Source organism: Procambarus clarkii, chromosome 71 (assembly GCF_040958095.1).
Source record: "Procambarus clarkii isolate CNS0578487 chromosome 71, FALCON_Pclarkii_2.0, whole genome shotgun sequence".
Lineage (NCBI taxonomy): Eukaryota > Metazoa > Arthropoda > Malacostraca > Decapoda > Cambaridae > Procambarus > Procambarus clarkii.
In genome coordinates, this window is record NC_091220.1 from 18,869,107 (window position 1) to 18,885,274 (window position 16,168).

Here is a 16,168-nt window from a genome sequence, read left to right on the forward strand (position 1 = left end):
CCTACACCCACACTCAGCCCCACCCTACACCCACACTCAGCCCCACCCTACACCCACACTCAACCCCACCCTACACCCACACTCACCCCCACCCTACACCCACACAGCCCCACCCTACACCCATACTCACCCCCACCCTACACCCACACTCAGCCCCACCCTACACCCACACTCACCCCCACCCTACACCCACACTCAGCCCCACCCTACACCCACACTCAGCCCCACCCTACACCCACACTCAGCCCCACCCTACACCCACACTCAGCCCCACCCTACATTTAGAATAATTCATTTTATCAGGGGACAGGAAGCCAGAGTGTATTCATACAAGTTAGTCTTATATCGAGTTCCCCCCCCCCTTCAAGGTCGAATTACTCCCCCCCCCCCCTAGGATGCAGCTCCACAACACGCTGACTAGCTCCTGGGTACATACTTACTGCTAGGTGAACAAAAACATTAGGTAAAAGAAAATATGCCCAACCATTCCATTCCCGCACGGGATTCGAACCCGGAATTCTAGGTTATATGCAGAAAACGAACCCGACTGTACTACCCGGACCATATATATATTATATATATATACATATACTCTGGCTGCCTGTCCCCTGACACAGTGATTATAAAACTACTTCCAAGTTGGTGTATAGTTTAAATCTAAACTTGTCCAGAGATAACTTAGGGAACCTTAACTAGATAAAGGGTAGAAATAACCTAAGCTACTCCATCCTTTTGAGATGTCATTACCTCAACAAACTTGAACAAGAGGTAATTGGCCACAGCTAACTGCTCCAAACCTGACTCAACCAGTGACGGGCTGCCCCCCTTCCCCCACCCAAAAAAAAAATTAAGTCGTAGTCCTTAATTAATAAGTAATCGCAGTTTGAAATAAATGAGGGTAGATACAGCCTAAGCTACTGTATCCTCTTGTGATGTATTTGATTATCTCAATAAATTTATTGGAACTTATTAAGTAACCGCAAGTGGTGATTAAGATTTTAAAGTTTAGATTAAGTTCTAAAATCAAGCCCTCTGATGTTACAGCAAACCTATATATATATATATTATATCAAATAATATTTAACTTATGAAATCTAATATTTATATAATTCTATAAATTGGTTTAGTGTTGGACTTATCACCAGATAAGTGGAGACTGTAAATTCTGTAGTAACAAATTCGAAGCGCGCGCGTCTGTATTTTACCAATTATACTTTTTTTTCAAATAAATCCGGCGCTCATTACTGGCAGGTAAGTATATGGCCACAACGAAGACGATTAATTTGGCGCACAACGCTAAATCTGACGACGGGAAAACGGAAATGACCAATAGCGAGGCTGCAACTGTACCACGTGATCAGAGATGACCAATGGGGTTGCGGGCCAAGGTCACGTGTCTCGTCTCGTCCAACGGGGAAGAGAGAGAGAGACCCGAGGTGACCTGGAGGGCGACAGTAACAGGCCAAGGAGAGGGCAGAGGTACCGCACTAGCCAGTTGACAGCAGGACACGTAACATCTTATCTCCTCACGTCTTATCACCGGGAGTAAGACAGCAGCATCATCAACTATGGACAGGTAGATCACGTCAAAAGGTAGAGTGGCTCCAGTGCTTAAAAGTGTGTACGCTGCGTATTTTAAGTCATTTGATTTCAAACTATTGACTTGGTCAGTTGTGTTTAAACAACGCGTTCTGTGTAATTAAAGTGTGTAGTTGTGTAGTTGAAGTGTTGCTCCAGTAACTTAAGTTCTCGCGCTAAATTATTCGTGCATAAAATTGTTCGCTTGTACTTCGCATTTATAAAAGTAGCTTCTTCGCATTTAAGTCTTCCCAGAGGCTTGCTATATTGTTATAGTTGTTGTTGTTAAAGACTTAGCTACTCAGGACGAAGTGTCCATGTAGTACGGGCCGGTGGTTAAACATAGGGGTGTAAGTGGTTATATGGTAAAGGCAACTTGGTAGTGGGTCAGTGTGGTGTTGAGGGAGTCTTACACGTGTGAGGGTCCGGCGGAAGTGCTAGAGCGGCACCTTGGGTGGTTCTTACCTGGCCGACGTGCACCCGGACCGTCACCGGGTAGGTATCATCTGAGGTGTCCCCCTACCATCAACACCCTCGCTTAAACCTCCTGTCCTTCGCTGTAGCAGCAGTGGACGGACAGCAATTCTTGGGTAACAGTAGTGGACGGGCCACCAATTTCGTGTGTCAGCCATGGACTGACAACAATTCTTGGGTGTAGGAGCAGTGGGCGGGGTGTATCTAGTGCACGTGTATGTCTCTCCCCCGTGACTAGATAAGACACTCGTCCACTGACACATCCCTATATCTACAACTCCACCCACACCTCCACGTGACTTCCCTGGTACGCCGCTGCATTTGTCGTGTGACCTTTCTTTGGTGGTCTAGCTTTTTGAGCCATCTTGGTGCCATCATAAAGCTTGATCAGCAGGGCAATGTATCACGACTGAATCCTTCACTGTCAGCAGTCAACGCCATGGAATTTTATTTTTAAGTTAATCTACTGTCACCTTATTGGGATGGGATAGTGTTTTAGTTAGGATGGGATAATGTAACTAGGCGCGTAATGTCGGCACTCTACTGGTAACTTGCGCTGTGCATGTGTACCGTTTTTAATCATATCACAGTTTAAGTTGCTAGATGATAGCTGCGTGACTGCATAGTATAGGCTGCCACACGGCACGGTTTAGCGCGTTAAAATGTGCAAGAAACCATTCCAAATGCATTTTGCATTACTAACTGGCGCGGTTGACTACCATCTTTGGGGAGGACGGTGGTGATTCTCGTTCGGACGACGAGTACTCATACACACGTCACCGGGGGAGACTCGTCGCCGTCCTCACCAGCCGCGTGTTTGGATGACGAAAGTGGCTTCTGCTGACGTGCAGGCCAACGCCAGGAACTTTGTGAATGTGCTGATGTAATACTTGCCTCTGCTTGACCTTGGGCGTGTGGATGCGGGTGTATCTCTCCCGCTTGGCAATGATCTAAGTGTCACCGGGAAAGATACATCTGTGTCTATGCTTCTTCAATCTGGAATATGTTGGCATTTTGACCTGTTGCAATATTAACGGGTTGAATGGTCACACAATCGACTTGAGAATGGTCCAGGACGGACCGAAACGTCGTCGTCTCTAGACCTTCTAGTGTGTGGTCTGGTCAATCTTAACGGGTTGGACTTTGTTATCTAGCAGTTTGTAGAGGTCTGCAAGAGTTTAGGAACTGTCAGTGTGGTAGGTTTATTGTCCCCATCACATTGTTAGTTACCTAAACCTATGTCGACCTCATATCTACCTGCACTTCACGCTAAACTACACGCCCTCTAATTGAATATTTAGTCTTGTTAATTTTAAGTACTGTAGTAATATTAGTTATTATAAGTTCCATAACCCAATAACGTATTTCTATACGTTCTTGCCAACATAGGTTGTCCATTTAGTGATAATGTTACGTAAATGATAAATGTTAATACTCGCTGTATACTCTATAGGACGGCGGCCAAATTGACTGTTTTGGCAACAAGATGTAAAGCAAATTGACGAAGTGCATAACGCTATTGTGGCCGAACTACCGGTGAGTGGGGACCCAGTTTACGTGTATTTCGTGACTAGATCCAACACTCAACCGGCAGTTCTTCCCACACACTCTACATAACTCCCAATGGCACACGAGGCAACGTAATTATCCATACACCACTGATAAGAGATGTTTGATGAAGATTAAGCTAACCCAAGACGTTGGCACGGGCATGAATAACCCGTTCGATGGCTATGCAAGTATGTTATAGCACACCTGCTAGGATGCGTGTCGCCCAGGTAATGCTGTAGCAGAGCTCATCACCGGGTAGCACTCATCCCGGTACTGTGTACTCTCTCTTTCGCCAAAAGTACAAAGTTCCTCGTATGTCCTCTATATTTTTAATTCTAATTTTGAATTGCAGTTTACGTGCTAGTGAAGTTTTAACATGTATGGCACCTTATTTTTTTTAACTCTTGGCTATGGGAATTTTGAGCTGCAGATTTTAAATATTTGTTTTACTTTTATTTTAAAGATGCTTCATGCATTTTTTAAAGTCTCCATAGACTTTAAAAGTGCTTTACCAAAATTTTCTACCATCACACATTGGGTCTGGCTACCAGTCATGGTTAATTTTACAAAATTTAGATTGTAAACTAGTGGTAAAATGTTTATAAATTTAAAACTACGTAATTTTGAAGTGTTTATTTAATTGGTAATATTGTTTATAACTAAATAGAATCTTAACCCCCCTTCCTCCCCTCCAGGTGTCTGCATCTTTCAAGGTCTCTCTTTGAATGAGTCGGTGGGTAAATTTGGTGTCCTATAGCTGAAAGTGTTTATAGTGTTTACAAAAATTTTTTTTACATTTATACATTTTTATTTACATTCATTTTTTTTTACAAAAATTTTTTTTACATTTATAGTGTTTACAAAATTTTAACACTAATATTCCTGAACTTTTTAGTAACCTTCATCCGTAAAGTGGCACAATCCTAGCATAACTTGTAGGAATCTAGCAACATTAAATGGTTTTTTAATGATTCCTTCTTTTCATCTTGTAGTCTAGATACAACTGCTCCCCAGCAAGGCACCAGAGGATGGTACCACTCTAGAGAAGAGCACTTGGACATGAAGGCCAATTGAATCTAGAATTGCTACACCTCGCTTGTCCTGCCCAGAGCTAAAGCAACCCGTCCTCGACTACTCCATTACATCCAGCGGTCGTCCCCACAGACGCATTCATAAATGTTTACATGCTGTTCATTCAAAACAGGAATTTTCTCATATATTTGCATATAGGTTAGGTGTTAAGTTCTGTTGGCAATTATTTGTAGTACGTGGGGTGAAGCATTTATTTTTTTTTTTTTCAGATCTTTGCTTGGAGGACGGGCTGAGTTTAAAGTTAACCAACAAATATACCTTAAATATTCTAGCACAAAGCCTCTGACTAGAATGAAACTTCCTGTTCTCGCTTCATGACTAAATGCCGTGTACCTCTTGTCTACATTTCTTATTCTGTCACTTATAAATGCCTGAACAATTATGAAGTATAATACAATACAGTAGTTGTAAACTCACAACTTGTAATGCTTAATACATTGTTCTGCTAACATAATTAGCCAAGATGTTATACTAGTTACTATTATATGTTTCATATGGGGGCAATAGGCCATCAGCAGTTTCCCTCTTCTCTTGTACAGAAAATTTATGCAAGATGTCAATGTCTTGTGCTGGTGTAAACAACCTACCAAAATAAATTCTATTATAAAAGCCAAACCTTTGATTGAGGAAAATACCTTGACTGCTTTTGCATAATTATTTTATTTTAATAAATATTAAGTTATTTTTGCATAATTCTGTGTACACAGCTGAAAATGTAATGTAAAATGCCTCAAATGTAAGCTGGAACTCTACTTAAAACTTGCTGTTAAACATTACTCTTACTGTCAAGGACCTGAAAAGTTCTTTATGTATATAAAGATAAAGGCTAATTTTGGGAGAAAGGGAGGGGGACATTTTTAGTAAAATCTTTGTTTGTACATCTAAGGAATTGCTAGATTGTTTAAACTTTTGTCAAGGTACATGAGACGGTTTTAAATAATGCATTTTATTAAAAAAAACATTTATTTATACAAGGAGAGGGACAAAGTATGAAGATAAAGTTGCATGTTGAAGCATGCAGTAGCTGTAAAGATATCTTGGATAAGTGATCATAAATACTTTATAGCTAATGAATCTATCTGTGGACACAGGGTTATACTGGATACAGCCTAGGCATATTTTTTTAAAAATGTAAAAAAAGTGATAACATTAGGTAGGTGTATGTAATTTATGTGTTCTCCTCCAGGCACTTTTAATTGCATGAACAAATTCCCCCACATGTACTGTCTCAATAAAACTAAGTTGTGTTAAATTTTTTTATTCTTCCACGATAGAAAACTGTTAGCATGTCAAAAGAACTGGATTTTTACTAGATGGCAAATTTTATTATATTAATTATTAGCCTGAATAATTGAATAATATTGGCTGGGTGGTGTTGACACTGAAGAGTCTGATTTGTGAAAGTGATCTTGGAGTTGTGCATATTGTTTTCTAATCTTAAATATTTAAAATCTAATAGAATATACCAAAAGAACAATCAGATTCTTCAGCCATTACGCCTCGGTTAGATATGCAGTTCAGTCTTTGTTGGATGCAGTGTATCTGCAAATTAGAAACCTTTCATATGAAGAGATTGAAACTGCTTAGGGTGAAAGAGACCATAATAGAACGAGAAACTGGATATAAATTTAGATTTAGGACAGACCTGGGTAAATACTGGTTTCATACCTGGTAATTTGTTCCACAATCATTTCGACATACCCTTGCTGTTTCAAGTTTACGTTAGATATATTGTATATATAAAAGGATGGGTGGATGAGAGTTCTGTAATTCGAAACGATTCTGTAGTTTTTTCTTCTATTCGTATGTGTCGATACCATTACTTATTGGACTAGTTCTTCGCGGGACTATTTATTAGAGTTGAAGTGCATTGTCACAAGGAACCTCCTTTATCCTGTTAACCAAAATGGTGAACACTTACCCTGTTCACAGGTGAACACTTGTTTCAATAGTTTTACTGTACTTTGGCTCTCAAGAGACGTCCAACCCACATTCTTTTACCCCCAGCAAACTTTAAAAAAAAATCCACACGGCCCCCCCTTCCCCACCCCACTCCCAGATTATTTACATACACAAAGATTATATACACACTGAAGCCCTATGGTTCTGTTAATGATTAATCTGGCACCAATGCCCTCACTGGAAAATTTACACTCTGAAGCTGCTCAAGATCTTAAAGACGAAAAAAGTGCACTTTACCTTATTTCCAAGACACTGGCGGAAGTCATCCTTCATAGTACTAACGGACACCCTGTCATGAGGTCGTTTAGGGCCAGAGAGAGAAGGAACTACATCTGCCAAATCTAAGCATGCCATCTGTAAAACAAAATCACCCAAAATTAAATCCTGTTAATATTTTAGTTAATATTTTAGTTAATACTAAAATAATAGTTTTCAGTAATCCATCTGCCACCCTTGTATGATTGATGCATCAACCTGGAGGAAATATTGCAATACTGTACTGTAGAGAAATATTAAAAATACTAGAGTATTTGTTTCAAGGGGCCTCTAATACACTCACACTAGGGATCACTTTTTTCCCTTTCCTATTCTTCAATACAAAACACATTACAGATTATACTTAAAGTGGCTAAAAACTTCTCATAGCAATGTGTAAAGGTAAGCACCACTGCACTGACTTTCTCAAAAGCACATCTTCATAACCAGATCTTTTCTTATGTAGCCTTGCCTTGATGTATGAACCATTTTAACAAGTCCACTAAATTCCATGCCCTCGCTACTTATGCTTTCTCAATAAATACCACCCACCATGGCATTGCCAACACCACCACACAAAAATGCCTCTGTACTCGTAAAAAAAAGAACATTCATTTAAATAATTATCAAAGATAGCGCCAAGACTGACTATTCTGTCCAGATAGTGCTATAATTCCTAGATAACATTCAGGATGTCATTTAAATAGTAAAATAAACTACATTTAAAATGTAAATAACAACACGGAACGTCATAACTATATTTTTTTTTGCAAATAGTTTGTATCACAACATTAACATGATCTATGCCTCTTATTACTTGGCAATGCCTATTAGCCCATCTTTGCACTAAGGTACTTGCAGCAGATACTTAATGTTTCATGCTGATTTTCATTGCACTATTACAATTTTGATTTAAAAGTTTTGAAAGTGATTTTATAAATCATTAAAGCTGTGGCTCAAGCGAACAAACATGCAGGCATAAAATACCATACAGGATACTTCACAATCTTATAATTAAAGCTGGGATTATATTTACAAAATTAAACCACAAAATTTGAATTATGAGAATTTGAAAAATAATAACATGAAATTATTGAAATTTGTACAGCCTTTCTGATAACCTATAACCCAAAGGATACCTGATCAACCAGGCTGTGACTCATACGTCAGCCGCGTCCAACAGCCTGGTTGATCAGTCCGGCAATCAGGAGGCCTGGTCGATGACCGGGCCGCGGGGACGCTAAGCCCCGGAAGCACCTCAAGGTAACCTAGGAGCAAAGTATTTCAGTGATTAGGGAGATGGCAGCACTCGGTTACAGCGTTACAAAACTGTTTATTTCTTACCTCACTGAAAACTGGATCCTGAGAAGTGTCCATAAAGTTCCTGTACATTTTCACAGCCTTAAGATAAGTTTCAATCTGTGCAATCTTGCTTTCTTCACGATCTATTGGGATAAATGATGGTAGCTGTTAGGTAATGCTGCATATGAATGTACAGAGTAGAAGTTGTATTTGAGTGAAATTTTATTAATTGGGTTTATAATTTATGCAGTAAATGTAACTCCATATGAAATCCTGCATTAATAAAAAAGTGGATAAAGGAAGCCTATTTAAATTAAAAAGGAGTAGGACAAGGGGGGGGGGGGACATCGGTCGAAGTTGGACATGCAATTGCATCTAAGAGATATACAGAACAAAAAGAGGTTCTTATTCCCTGTATAAGTGGTCAGTACATGGAATGCATTGAAGGAAGATGCTGTTGAAGGGTCCCTTGATTGTTTCAAGCATGAGTTGGACATGTATATGAGTGGGATTGGGTGGTTATAATTAGGAGCTGCCTCGTATGGGCCAATAAGCTTTCTGCAGTTACCTTTATTCTTATGTTCTTAAAACAACTCAATCTACAGTGTTATATGAAAATGTTAACATTTTCATTTTTTTTTTTTTGAGAAGGGTAATTAGCATGCAAGATATGAATGGCTAGGTAGTGAGGGTAGACCTTACTCTCCTTCCCGTAGTCACTGAGAAGTAAGCAATGTACTCTGTTGACACACAGCAGAGCAGAGCATTCTTTATAGAACACAAGAGTACCCTGCATTAAAGTCTGAAGGGTTTCACAAACATATGGTAAGGATCTAAATTTTTCATGAATATTGTTTCTGAAAATCTTATTTGGGAATAAATGGTGTTTGTGAGGAAATAAAATTAAATATAAATATTAGTAGACCAGGAACCGGATTCACAAAGCGGTTACGCAAGTACTTACGAACCTGTACATCTTTCCTCAATCTTTGACGGCTTTGGTTACATTTATTAAACAGTTTTCAAGGATGAAAACTTCCCAATCAACTTTTGTTGTTGTTACAAAAAGCCTCCTGGTGCTTCGGAGCTCATTAACTGTTTAATAATTGTAAACAAAGCCACCAAAGATTGAGAAAAGATGGACAAGTTAGTAAGTGCTTGCATAACTGCTTCGTGAATCTGGCTCCAGACCCATATATGGTGCATAAATTCACCTATCTTTGCTACTTTCATTTGGTGGGGCGGCAACAAGTCAGATAGTGTAGTAATACAGTAATAGTGTAGGGAAAGGTTAAACAATTTAAAAAATGTATCATGAGTAGAAAACCATCAACTGTCCTCCAAATAGCATCACACCTCTCCAAGGAATCAGGTTTACAGTACAGCGCCCGTCGTTATTTGTCAGGTACATAACATCCAAACACATTCACTTTCTTCTACCCTCAGATCCATGTGAGTATTCCTCACTAGTCCATCATCAGCCATTCATCAAACATTATCAAAGTTTGTTGTTTCTTAACCCTACTTCTCCAACAATTTAAATTCTTGGTCTATTCTATCACCATACATGTTTAAATTATCTATTTCTACAGCTCTACCTTTATTTTCAACATTCATACCACACTATCACCTACTTCTGACTGAATTAACTATCTCATTTTTCCCAACCAGAGTTTTCACCATACAGTATTAGCAACTTTCTTCTTCGATTAACCTTACTTTTACTTCAATTTCACAAATTCCTGTTATCAATAAAGTATAAAGCTATTTAAACTCACAGATCACTTAGAGCACTTTACCATTTGCATTTATTGAAGACATTTTGTATCTGCATATATTCATATCTTATACTTACTACTCTGTCTAAGGTAGTGGATAGTAGTGTCATCAACTGGGAAGAAACCAACAGTGGCACCGTATTCTGGACACATGTTGGAAATTGTGGCACGGTCTGCCAGGGACAACTGCTCCACTCCTGGACCATAGAACTCGACGAACTTCCCAACCACGCCAACTTGGCGCAAGTGCTAACATAAAAAGTGCATCATCACTGGCTGAACAATGTTATGCTCACTAGCAAAACTGATAAAGAATACAGAGCAGAAAAATGTTTTGCCACAAGTGGTAATTCTTAGATTAAGTTGTTATGTATATTTGCAACAATACTGTAGTTAAAATCATGCTAGTGGTTAAGGACACTGTCCAATAGCCGAGAGCTCTATTATTTCACTTGGAACGGGTAGATTCAAATGGAGAAAGTACCACGGCCTACAGATAAGATTACAATAAATTAAAATTTTTAGATTTAAACAGCAACAAATTAAATATAGCTACCCATATATGTAAAGTTTTAACAGGATGTAATGATTTGCTACCCCCCAAAAAGAATAGCTTACTTTTGCAAATAAATTTTTGTTTGACTTAAAATCTACAAAGACTAATGACAAAGAATGTTCAGAATTGCCTGTATATATATAATTACTATAATATATTATTAAACAGTCTGGGACAAGAAAAAGTGTGCATTAAATTCAATACAAGTTTTTACTGTATCTTATTCTTTACACACTTAAAACTTGAAAACACCCTAAGTTTAGAATATATAAAATAGGTTATATCACAAGAATTTCAGAAAACGGGTAAACCCCCACCTTGGTAATGGTAAGAACCACATCTGTTGAGGTAGCAAGCGGAGAGAGTGTGCCGGTGATACAGTAACCCACAACCTTGGGTAGCACCATGGACACTGCTTGCCCAAGCATAACTGCCTCGGCTTCAATACCTGAAAAAAGCATAATGCCTACATGACTTGCCTCCATTAAGACATTTTTGCCACATTCCAACTCCCATATACACCCCTACTTCAATGATATCTAGAAACTCTTGAATATTCTGTAACAGTGCTTATATAGATTTCTGAGATTAGTGCTTTCATCTGATAGCATTGTACTATACACTATCTTGTATAGTATAGTATATAAAAAACATTCATACTGTATATCAATACTAAAGTTTAAAATTCAGCTGCAAAAATACTCTGGAAGGATGAGGGACTTTTGACAAGCCACTGGGTTCTTTTCTGCAAGACCACTGTACCTTCAATTAAACATACAAGCATATGAACATATGTGTGTGCTTGGTAGCCAGCCAAGACTATAAGTTTTAATAAATTAAGATTACTTTTTCCCACCAAGAAGGCCTGGTCAGGAACCGGGCCGTGGGAACACTGAGCCCCAAAGCGAACGCAAGGTAAGTAATTATCAAAAGCAGGTGCCAAGCTGTCAAGGCTATATAGGGCTCTACTTATCCCACCAGCTTACCTCCAACTCCCCAGCCAACAACCCCCAGGCCATTGATCATTGTAGTATGAGAGTCGGTGCCCACCAGGGAATCGGGGAAGAGTAGTTTATCCTGGTCAAACACAACACGTGCCAGATATTCCAGATTAACCTGAGGGGTAAAGGGTTTCAGAATGTGACTAGTGATAATATGAAGTATGACCAATAATACCACAACACTGCTTGTAGAAATCAGTTACCAACATCAATATGCCCATTTTTGTTGACCAGACCACACACTAGAATGTGAAAGGAAGACGATGTTTCGGTCCGTCCTGGACCATTCTCAAGTCGATTGTGATTGTCTCAATCGACTTGAGAATGGTCCAGGACGGACCAAAACGTCGTCGTCCTTTCACATTCTAGTGTGTGTTCTGGTCAACATACTTTAGCCCCGTTATTGTGACTCATCGCCTGCATGCCTATTATTACTTGAAACTCCCTTCCTTGAATTTCTCGTCATGAAAATTGAGATAATCCCCTAATGTTGTTATATATAAAAAAAAGACATCATACTTTAGTGTCCTGCATATTACTAATGGTATTTTATAATTTTTCTCTACCATTTAATTATTGTAAAGATTAAAAGCAAGTCTGAGAACCTTCAAAAGACAGGCTTCTTCCACATCCTTACAAATGTAAATAACCTATGATCATTAAATAATTGTAACACTTTACTGTTAATTGCAATTAAAATATCTGCATAATATTCATATAAATACTGAAACAAAATATCATCATGTAGACTAAATTGATTACCTGTAACAGGCAGGTTTCCTGTGTCTGGATATTAGTAACCCGACACATTAGTCACCTCCTCTTCCCCTTGAAGCACACACAGCGCTTGCTCTCAAGATGCTCCTTTCCTCTCCCCCGGCCACTAGCACACACCCTCTCCCCCGGCCACAAGCACACTCCGTCTACCGCCATCAACAACAACATCCTCAACACATTACTCCGCACCTCCCTCCTCTGCTCTTATCACTTATCACACACTGATCCAGAAATAATTCATCTCTTACATGACCCACAAATTATCATGGAAAGTTACCAATATATCCCACCACTCACACTTGCTTAATTGTGATTAGAAAATCGCTATGAATAACGAGGATTATTTATGATTAGTAATGACCCACTTATCTGTTTGATAAGTCCAGTCGATAGACTGGACTCGCATTGTATCCAGGAAAGTCAGCTATTCACGAGCTCCTGCGCTAGATCACTCTCAATATGGTGTTAATACATGTATGTATAATACAGTACACACACATACAACAATGATGCTTGTCTAATATGCACAAATAAAATGAAAAATAAAACACAAGTACACACAATGAAATTTAAAAATGTAATCCACTGGGCCTAAGAAAAGGCAAAGTTTACTATTGTTTTTTTGTTCAGCAAAATTAACAATTAAAATTAGCATAGCAAAAAAATTTAGATACAAGAGAAAATAATTCTAAAATTAAAACCAACCAGGGAGCCGGTTGGCCGAGTGGACAGCACGCTGGACTTGTGTTCCTGTGGTCCTGGGTTCGATCCCAGGCGCCGGCGAGAAACAATGGGCAGTTTCTTTCACCCTATGCCCCTGTTACCTAGCAGTAAAATAGGTACATGGGTGTTAGTCAGCTGTCACGGGCTGCTTCCTGGGGGTGGAGACCTGGTCGAGGACCGGGCCGCGGGGACACTAAAAAGCCCCGAAATCATCTCAAGATAACCAAGTGGCCTCACCTGATGCACTATGCCAGAGCCAGGAGGAACAATCAGCAAATTCTTCAGAGCCTGTGATCCCCACTTGAGGAATACAAAGCGTTCATAGTTTCGCTCAAATTCTATCTCTTGGTTTTTTTGTAATGCACTCGACCTGAAGAAGATAAATCATTATACCAAAAGTATGTAAATATTCAGGACTGTTAATTCTACCTATATCAATTTTGTGAAAATTCAATTCAAATTTGCCTAGGATCACCATGGAACCTGTCATGCAACATTGGCTGGTCTTCCACTCAGTCATGCACAGTCCTTTTCCAATCATAACAAAGCGGTATATTGACCACTTGCACTCATGTCACATGCTCTTTGTTTACACCATTTTGGGAGCATACAGCATCAGCTGTGTATGATTAGCAATACTGCTGATTCTAGTATTAATGATAACTATCACAATGGAATAATTGTTGAGATATGAACAGCATCTTGGTAAGGTCGATACAAAATGCTACGTCAAGACACGTTAACAGAAACTGTGGCCCATCCTTGATCTAGACACGCAATCTAACATCCAATATAATGTGTTATAAATTGCTGGAGCTGGTCTTCCAGTCAATACAGTACGTTAATCTCCTATAAAACACAACTCTCAATTTAAACTAACAAATATTCCCTAACCTGGCCTTAACCTAAACCTAACCTTAGGGGTTGTTACAAATGATATGAGTGGGACTCTATGGGGTACTGGTACTATTAAGGGGTATAGGTAGTTAGAAGACAGGAGTATCAAATATGGGAGAGCTAAAAGGCCCGGCCCCCAAAATAAACTATCCACAGTAGTAATAACTTGCTACAAGACCATAAATGTTAGTCTAAGGGTTGATCACTGCGCTCCCACCTTGGAAGAAGAGATACTCTGTAATTCATGTACTTATTTATTAACCCGTTAACAACCCCCCATATACACTCACACCAATAACAATAATAATAATAACTTTACCACACTATCTTACGTTAAAAGCCTTGGTCCACGTAGGCAGGATACAAGGTTTACACTAATAACAAGCTAGGGTAAAGTACTACTGGATAAGCACTGAAGCTGGATGCAGCTTAGGGTAGTGAAACCACGTGGGACCCTAATACAAACACAACACTTAGGGGTACCCAAACACTGGCAAAATACTATCCCCAGGTCTCCCCAATCGTTACTACCAGAGTAGGCACACTTACACCATATAATACTTAACTTAAGGGTACAGGAACTTCAGGTAAGGGAAATAAGTAAGAGGAGAAGGAAGGAGAGTAGGGATACAGCCACAGAGTAGGTCTTAACCTCACGCCACCAGCCAAGAGAAGAGCGAGCTCCTCGCGACCACCTGCTGCCTCCCTCATCGTGGTGCCGGGAGGAGCCTAATTGATCGTGCAGCTAAGCACATTAAAGATCTTCCCCTATGCAACGTATTGTTACTTTATGAATGATTAGAAAGTATTAGTAAGCAAAGTTGGTGCCTATGATATTATTTAATAATCAACCCCCAGCTCTGTCTTTAAATGCTCTTTGAGAAACAATAATAGTCTTACGTCTGGCAGGGAAGATACAAACAATTTCCATTCGCAATGCGCCAACTGTACTACTTAGGAAGTTTAATAGCTCAATTTTGACCTCTGGTTTCCACTGGAGAACCCAGGGTCGTAACAGGGGTTCATAAAGGATTGGCCATCCAGAAAAAGAGCAACTCGGTGCACTGAAGTCAGGTGAAAGGACTTATAATTTTAATTGTACATAATAAACCAACGATGTCATAAGCAACAAGTCATCATACCAACGAGAATCACTTGCAAGATTCTACAGCCGATCTTATCTGCTACACAACATAAGGCAAACATAATATAAATCCACATATACACTGAAATTTTAAATATGGGCAAAGTGTTATGAGAAAATGAAAGAATCCAAAAGGTAAAAATGTTAACCATGGGAAGAAATATATATACTGTACCATATTTAACTTTGAAAAAAAAAATGGAGACAATAGAAAAATTAAATGATGTGATTTGACTGCAATGAATCTGAGAGCAAGAGAATCAAAAAGTGGGGATGTTTGACCAGACCACACACTAGAAGGTGAAGGGACGACGACGTTTCGGTCCGTCCTGGACCATTCTCAAGTCGATTGTCTTGAGAATGGTCCAGGACGGACCGAAACGTCGTCGTCCCTTCACCTTCTAGTGTATGGTCTGGTCAAATTACTTTAGCCACGTTATTGTGGGGATTTTGTTACAATAACTCTAAAAGACAAAAAGTTAACTAAGGAAAGAGAGAAATAATGTGGTCACCTGCCCTGGAGCAACAGCATTTTTATCTACAGCCCCTGACCAACCTATCTTCAAAAACTATTAACTGAATACCATAATTCATTGTGTATGGGGACAGGCATATATCGAGGTCCCCTCCCCTCCCAGGGTCGAATTACCGACCCCGGATGCCACTTGACAACAAACTGACTAACTCCTGTGTACCTACTTGCTAGGTGAACAGGTGCATTAAGTGATAGGAAATGTACCCAACCATTTCTGTTCCTCCGGAGTTCTCGATTGTGAGCCGAGAATGAACCTGACTGTACTACTGGGACCCTGTAGATAGAACTATACAGTTCTAGATTAAAATAGTTTAGATAGTTCTAAGTGATAGAACATAGAGCTACTATGGATGAAATGTACAAAATATGGACTACTTGTACATATTGCAACAAATTCAAGTTCTGTACTACGTAAATTTTAAGTGGCACAAGAAATTAAAATGGCAACCATAAACTTAAACTTTCCTAGGCTTAACATATACAATCTTAAGCCAAATTTAGACTTAGGGCCCTCTACAAAATTAATAGTACAAAACATGGATT

General features: G+C 39.3%; 1 protein-coding gene across 2 annotated transcripts in view; it reads right to left on the minus strand.

Annotated features, from left to right (window-relative positions):
• The window catches only part of LOC123745638 (cytoplasmic aconitate hydratase), a 60,913-nt gene that overhangs the window by 19,217 nt on the left and 25,528 nt on the right, over positions 1-16,168 (minus strand). For both annotated transcript variants that reach the window (XM_045726388.2, XM_045726389.2), the window contains 6 exons: positions 13,287-13,419; positions 11,535-11,664; positions 10,866-10,996; positions 10,070-10,241; positions 8,257-8,357; positions 6,895-7,011 (listed from right to left, as the gene is read on the minus strand). In XM_045726388.2, coding sequence (XP_045582344.2) covers positions 6,895-7,011; positions 8,257-8,357; positions 10,070-10,241; positions 10,866-10,996; positions 11,535-11,664; positions 13,287-13,419 — 784 coding nt within the window. The remainder of the gene's footprint in view (positions 1-6,894; positions 7,012-8,256; positions 8,358-10,069; positions 10,242-10,865; positions 10,997-11,534; positions 11,665-13,286; positions 13,420-16,168) is intronic.